This window comes from Nematolebias whitei, chromosome 5 (genome assembly GCF_014905685.2).
Source record: "Nematolebias whitei isolate Nwh7 chromosome 5, NemWhi1, whole genome shotgun sequence".
NCBI classification, from domain to species: Eukaryota; Metazoa; Chordata; class Actinopteri; order Cyprinodontiformes; family Rivulidae; genus Nematolebias; species Nematolebias whitei.
In genome coordinates, this window is record NC_056502.1 from 21,749,825 (window position 1) to 21,756,775 (window position 6,951).

Sequence of the window (6,951 nt, forward strand, 5' to 3'; positions counted from 1 at the left end):
CGTTATCTTTGTGTCATTAGTTCAGATGTTGATCAGCTGATCAGTCTTTCTCCCCTGTGTTCATTCACCCTCTGTCAGTCCCTCAGTTATTTTCCAGTCAGCCTGCCACGCCCACTCCCACCTGTTCCAGACCTCCTCTCAGCTCAGGTGTTTCCACTTGTTATATGTGTTCAGTCTGTTCTCCACATCTCACCTGAGCGTCATCGGCTCCACGAGTCAGAGTTAATATTTTCATGTCTGTCCTGTTCCTGGTAACCCTCCTTGTAAGTTTTTTTACTGTGTCCTCAACATTTTGATTGTTCTTTAATAAATCGATGTTTATTTTTGACGTCCTCGTCTCGAGTCTGCCTTCCTTTGTATAATCTGTGTTTTATTTGCTCACTTTGAGTTGAACTGATTTGTTTTACTGCGTCATGCTCTAACAGGAAAAAAAACTGACAAGCTTTTCACGCAGATGTAACATCTATTGCTCACTGATAAAATAAGTAAATCTCAACCTGCGCTCTTAATATTTAATTGCTCAAACGATGCTTGAAGAAAAGACTTCATGATGTCGACCAACCTCTGGATTGTCTCCAACTTGCTTTTCCTCGAGACCTCTTGGGTTGATGACAGTTGCACTGTGGCTTCTAACCACAACATTGGCCACAGATGCATCATCAGTGGGAGGTGTTGCAACAATACTGTGATTTACTGATGCATTAAAAAAAAACTGCACACAGATCAGTAGCTGCTGGCTCTGACATGAAATATCTGCAAAGACTGATTCAGATCAAGTTTGCTCTCGGAGCGATCGCACACGTTTGGCACATTATTGTTCCTGCTCTGTTCCTGGAAACTGGATCAAAGCTCTGCGCCTTTTATTGTAGCCTTCATCCTCAGTTGGCTGCCCTTCCTCTTCATCCTGCCATGTGAGCGCTTCCTGAGGCCAGAATTCGTTTGAATGAGGCCTGCAGTGTGCCGAGTGACACCACGACAGTCTGTGGAGGTGATAATAACACAACGGTGACACAACGCTTCAGAGCAAATAAAGAGCATTTTAAAAATTGAACTGGTGAAACAAAACTGTCATCAGCTTGGATTTAGTTTAATTATTTCAACTGGATTTTGTTGATTTTTTTCTTTAATATTTCCTTCATTTTGTCATGAAATTGTATTTTTTTTAAGCTAAGTTCATAAATGAACAGAAGCACTGACCACACCAACATGTGCAGAGAAGATTTTAATCACAGATCTGGTCTCATCACATTTTGCTGTTTGTTCGAATTGATGGCAAAATAAACATCGTTTCAACTTGTGGCACGTTACAGCAAACATGACAACTATATAAGTTTTGTCCTGAAAATATTTTATACTTTGCCGGTTTTAGTTTAAGCACAAGTTCAAATGAAAAGTTCTTGAGGATGTGCTTTACAGATTCCCATTAAAATGAATAGGATGCGGCCTCCTGTCAATCATTTTTCATGCACTTTAAAGTTTAATGCAAGGAAAGTACATTTGAGCTGAACTTTTCTGAAGATGTGTTTTTGGTGATGTAAACAGCAGAGCATGTTCTGCACATGCTTGTGTGCATTTGTCAAAACTTACAATTGAGTGGAAGAGAAAGAAAGTAGATAATATGTTTTCTTAACAGATGCTGCAGTTTGTGCAGGTTGTAACAAAATCCTCACCTCTTTTAGTAAAAGTGCTCTTTTACTGAGAAACACTGGTGCCTGAACGTTTCTTAAGTTTATTACTTCAGAGATACAGCTGCTATAAATACTGCTTTCTGTTTCCCTCATATATTCTGATTTTGATATATTGTGTTCAACATTATGTTCGTTTATTTGGCTGTATTTGCTGAAATCCAAACTTTTTGTCTTGTTTTGCATGATGTCCCTCTGAAAACACTCGCTTTATTTAGTTACATCTAAATCAAGAACCTCAAACAACAAGTTGCTCGTGACGGATCCGGATTAGTTTTTATTCGCGTGTTGAGCGGATCTACCGCCAGGGGGCGCTGCAGAGCTGAACCTGCAGAGGCGCTGAAGAGAAGTTGGAACATTTCTGTTTTCTCATCGCAGAATAAAACACGTTACTCACAGAAGTCTGAACTTTTTCATTATTATTATTATTATTATTATTGTTATTATCATCATCACTTCGTAGAATTTTAAGATAATTTTGAAAGTTTAACCGTTAGATCAACTTTGACATTTTGACACTTAACTCAAAAAGTACTCATTACATAACTGTACTGAAAAAAAAAAGTAAAATAAATAAATAGACTTTCTTAAATCAAGCTCATAACTGTCAAGCTAAAGTGAGTTTTTGGATGATTTGCAAACTGAAGTCAACGTTGAGCAGAGGATAAATTGGATCACAATAAACCTAAACTGTTAAACGAATGTTGTACAATAATACACATTCATTTTGCTCCTTAAAATTTTACATTTACACTTGGCATGATTTTTATATATTTTTAAAGATTATTTTAAAATTAAATAAAAAAAAAATCTTGAGCTAAGAATAAAGCAAATATAACCACACCTTTCCAATTTAATACAGATAGCACAAAAAACACCTTGAAACAAAATCAATAAACAGACATGAATGATATATATTTTTAATTTTTGGACACTAAACTTTCTGTGTCATCATCAATTAAACAAATTTGAAACTACCCCCAAAGTGCCTGAACACTAACGGATGTATTTTTACTTAAACATTTAAATAAATAAAGGAAAGAAAGAAATAAAACAATTTTTATGCAACATATTTTTCCTTAAAATATGTTCAGAATGCAAGATACTTAGTCAAATTAAAGGATAATAATTTTCTCCATCTTTTAACGCACGAGGCTTTTGAGGTGTTCAACAGAAAAAAAAGGACAAATGTTAAATATTTAGTTCATTTATCACCTATTAATAGGCTTTATATTTAAGAAACGGGTTATAAATTGCATTATTGAATTTTTATTGAATAAAGCCGTTTTTAAAATAGTTTTTGAGCTAAAATCAAACCACAAAAGACCTTCTCTTCTGACCAGAAACCGCAGCTGATTACACAGCAATCATTTCCATTTTCATTCCGTCAGATAATAAAATAAATCAACATTTTGGGATAAATGTTATCGACTCAACACGAAAATAAAACCTGAGTCGATCATTCTGTTTCTGAATTCATTTATTGAGTGGCTCACATAAAAAGCCATTCTCAGCGAGAGGGGAAAGAAGAAGAAGAAGAAAAAAATAGAAATATCATCGGAAAATTAAAAAAAAAAAGGAAAGAAAAATCACTTTACAACATGCTTTACTTAAATTAAATGAGGCTGAACCAGTAAACAATTTCCAAAGCAGACAAATAAATTCAAAGTGCGCCTAAAATATGACAGACCCCCTAAATACAAAGAAAAATAATAACCTCGTGGTTAAATAGAGCTCCCCACAAATACATTTATGTCAAAGGAAAAGTACATATTTTACTCAAATATTCACTAGAGTCCATGTACAACTAGAAATACCTATACAAAAATCGTCTCCTGGACAGATACATTGCTCACCTTTACATGAGGGCTGTAATTATTTCTAACCTACATTTATGTACAAGATGTTCTGCAGCAAAGTGGAAGCTAAACCTCGACTGGCCTGAAGAGAAACTTCCTGTGGAGCGAGGCGCAACACGTGACCTCTGCTGCTCCTTTACTGAAGGAAGAAGACAAATAAAGTCCCTATTTGTTACATCCCATAATATAGTTTACATGTTTGTTCCTACACAAACTCGATTCTTCTTAAAGTGCCAGTGTTTGGTTTCAGAACAGCAGTGGCGCAACTTTTGGAGGCCCCAACATTTCACATCTGATTTATTATTTTATTATTATTATTTATTCTTTTTGTCTTTTGCATCTTTCATGGAGAAATAAAAACCAGTCTGGTTCTTGAAAACAAATAAAACGTGTGTGTGTGTGTGTGTGTGTGTGTGTGCGTCACACAATAACTTGATTTCACTTTCACGCCGCAGACGCACAACGACAAAATTTGTGATGATCCATATTAAACACGTGGAAATAAAAAGGTCAAAGTTTGTCCTCGCTATTACCCCCCCCCCCCCCCCCCCCCAAACGTTTGTTTTCTTCACTGTGGGGGCTCTTACAGACCGTTCATGCCCACCCCCTGGGTTGGCTCGGGTGGGTGCAACAAGTCGGGGGAATGGCACGGAGGGGATCCGGGCGCGCTGTGCTCGCTGTCGGTGTCGCTGCCCCTCTTCCCCCCGCTGCCCCCGGACCCAGAGCCCGCGGAGCCCCCGGCGCTGTGAGTCTTAACGTGCTTGCTCAGGTGGTCGCTGCGCATGAACCGCTTGTTGCACACCGGGCAGGCGAAGCGCTTCTCGCCGGTGTGCGTGCGTAAATGCCGCTGGAGCTCGTCGGAGCGCGTGAACCTCTTGCCGCAGAAGAGCCAGTTGCACACGAACGGCCTCTCCCCGGTGTGCCACCTCAGGTGCGCCTTCAGGTGCGACGTTTTCCCGTACACCTTCCCGCAGCCGGGGATGTGGCAGCTGTGCAGACCCTTCCTCCGGAGGCTGGCCCCCGCTGGTCCCAGTCTCTCCGCCTCCTGGCAGTTCGGACAGTCGCAGGTGGCTCTGCCGGAGTACCGCCGGGCCGATGACCTCGGGGACCCCGCTAAAGTCGCAGGTGGACCCCCGGAGAGCATAGTCCCGCCCGCTCCAGTTAACGGAGAGGGGCTCGTGTCCGGATAAGAGGGCAGCACCGGTTTGAATCCGTCCATCAGGTGCTGGCCGGTGGTCAACAGGTGCGGAGAGGGGCTCGTGCTGAAAGCAGAGTGACTCAAACTCGAGTAGTCCGAGTTGTATCCGCCGAGGGGGGAGTGTAAAGAGGTCTGCAGCCCCCCGGAGTGTAAGGACGACTGCAGCGCGGCTCCGTTGGGGTTCTGCACGTCGATCCATCCCGCGCCGACGTCCCACCACGCAGACGCGCCGGTGGTGCCGACCTCTCCGGCGGGGATGCCCGGATGGGAGGATTTGAACCACGACTCATACGGATGCGCCACGCTCATCCTCGGATAGATGCCCTGCAGGCTGTCCACGGAGGTGTGCACCTTGGAGATGAACACCGGCTGGTGGCCGGACTCCTGCGAGCTGTTGGACACGGAGGCTTGGAAAACAGAGTAGTCGTTTCCAAAGTGGGAGCCGGGTGAGGTCCCAGGGGTGAGGGAGAAGGCACTGGATCCGCTGGAGTTGTTGGCGGAGGCGAAAGAAGAGTCCGAGATGCCAGATGCGTTGCGGGACGTGACCCCGAAGCCGGAGAGGCCGGAGCCGAGGCTGCAGCTGCTGGCGGCGGCTCTCTTCCACGGGTGGAAGCCTTTCCCGAACGATGACGAGTTTTCCGACAGCGTGGACGGTGAAGGGCTCGGACTCCCTATTTTGTTGCATGTTGCAGCTAACATGGCTAAAGGAGTCGATCCTAACCTCGGCTCCTCCTGGAGGGACAGAAACATGTCAGAGGAACAAGTCGAGCAGGTTCATCACACCATGACATCACTTCAACCGGATTTCATGTTTTCGTGAAGGTTTTGAACCAGTCACAGAAGAGAAGTCCACTTCCTACCTGGACGAGAAAGAGATGAAACTCAATTATAAATCAACACCCCCTTCCCCCCCCGCAAACAAACTGAACTCCATGCGCGTTTCCTCTTTCTGTGAATTCTTTTCAAAACGTCTCCTGCTTTGCACGAACTGCCTGCTGAAAATAAAACCAGCCTTTGCTGCTTACTTTCCGACGGCTGTAAGTTTAATCTGCCCCCACTCCCCCCCCCATCCACCCCTTCCTGCACGAACAATGACAAGAACTAATTAAACCAGTAAGAAAAAAAAAAAAAAAAAAAAGGAAAAAAAAAAACTCACCCCTAGAAGTGAAGTTGCCATCCCACAAAAAACCACTGGCCTTCTGCGAGGATCTTTTTATATTTATGAATCAGAGCGCCGGTTTTTTCTCCTCTCTTTCTTTTTTTTTTTTTTCCTTCTTTCTTCCTCCCCACCCCCCCCCCCCCCCGTTTTTAGAGGTGTGCAATACAATGATGCGTTCCGCCCATTCTTCCACAATTGTAGGCTCGTCTCCGGCTTTGAAGTGCCGCTGTGACACGGGCGACCAATCAGCGGGCCGCATCCCGCCGCGCCGCCGCGCGCTTACCGTGACGTCATCACCAGCGAGGAGAGAGGGGAAGGAAAGAAGTGGGGTGGTGGTGGTTGGGGGGGGGGTTGTCTCGCGGACAGCCCTCCCACACTCCACGCCCTCCTCCACCCCCTCCATAAGAAAAGACAGCGGAAGGAAGGTAAAGTTAAATGAGAGCGAATTAGGAAGGAGGAATTAAAGAGGGGAGTGTGTGTGTGTGTGTGGGGGGGGGGGGGGGACTTTTTGAAATTTTACAGATCATCACATTCCATAAATTTAAACTAGCAGAGGGGGTGGGGGCTCCTCGTGCAGATGACACATATATATATTTTAACAGAGCTCTTAAGTGGGTCAACTTTTTTTTTTTGCGTCGTTAAACTTGTGCAGATTTTATGATTTTTCTTAAAAACGCCCCAATATATTTATATTTATGGACATAATTCGATGCCAACTCCTATATTAACACAATTCGTTCAACTTTTATTATGTTTTAAACTGCATGTTTACTGTAGTTTATTACTGTCTGTCTGAATCAGGTCTCTCTTGTAAATGGGTCCTCGTGACTCAGTGAGACTAACCTGGATAAATAAAGGTTGAATGAATTAAAAATAATAATAATCCTTGATTCTTCTGTTTTTATTCGCAGGACTTAATATCCACAAAGTATTAGGGGAGCCACAGAGGCTGCTTTGTTCACTGACATTACTCCAACTTTCACTTTCCTCTAATTGTGTCCAATTACCTGGACAGGTTTTGATTAAAACTGACACACACTGAAGGGGGGG

At 43.3% G+C, this 6,951-nt stretch overlaps 1 protein-coding gene across 1 annotated transcript; it reads right to left on the bottom strand.

The window, feature by feature from the left end:
- Window positions 1-4,127: 4,127 nt before the first annotated feature.
- Window positions 4,128-5,919, bottom strand: sp8b (sp8 transcription factor b). Its single transcript, XM_037677027.1, has 2 exons — window positions 5,899-5,919; window positions 4,128-5,474 (listed from the first exon to the last, which is right to left on the bottom strand). Exons 1-2 carry the CDS (start codon window positions 5,917-5,919, stop codon window positions 4,128-4,130), a joined length of 1,368 nt encoding a protein of 455 aa, XP_037532955.1.
- Between the last annotated feature and the right edge of the window lie 1,032 nt (window positions 5,920-6,951).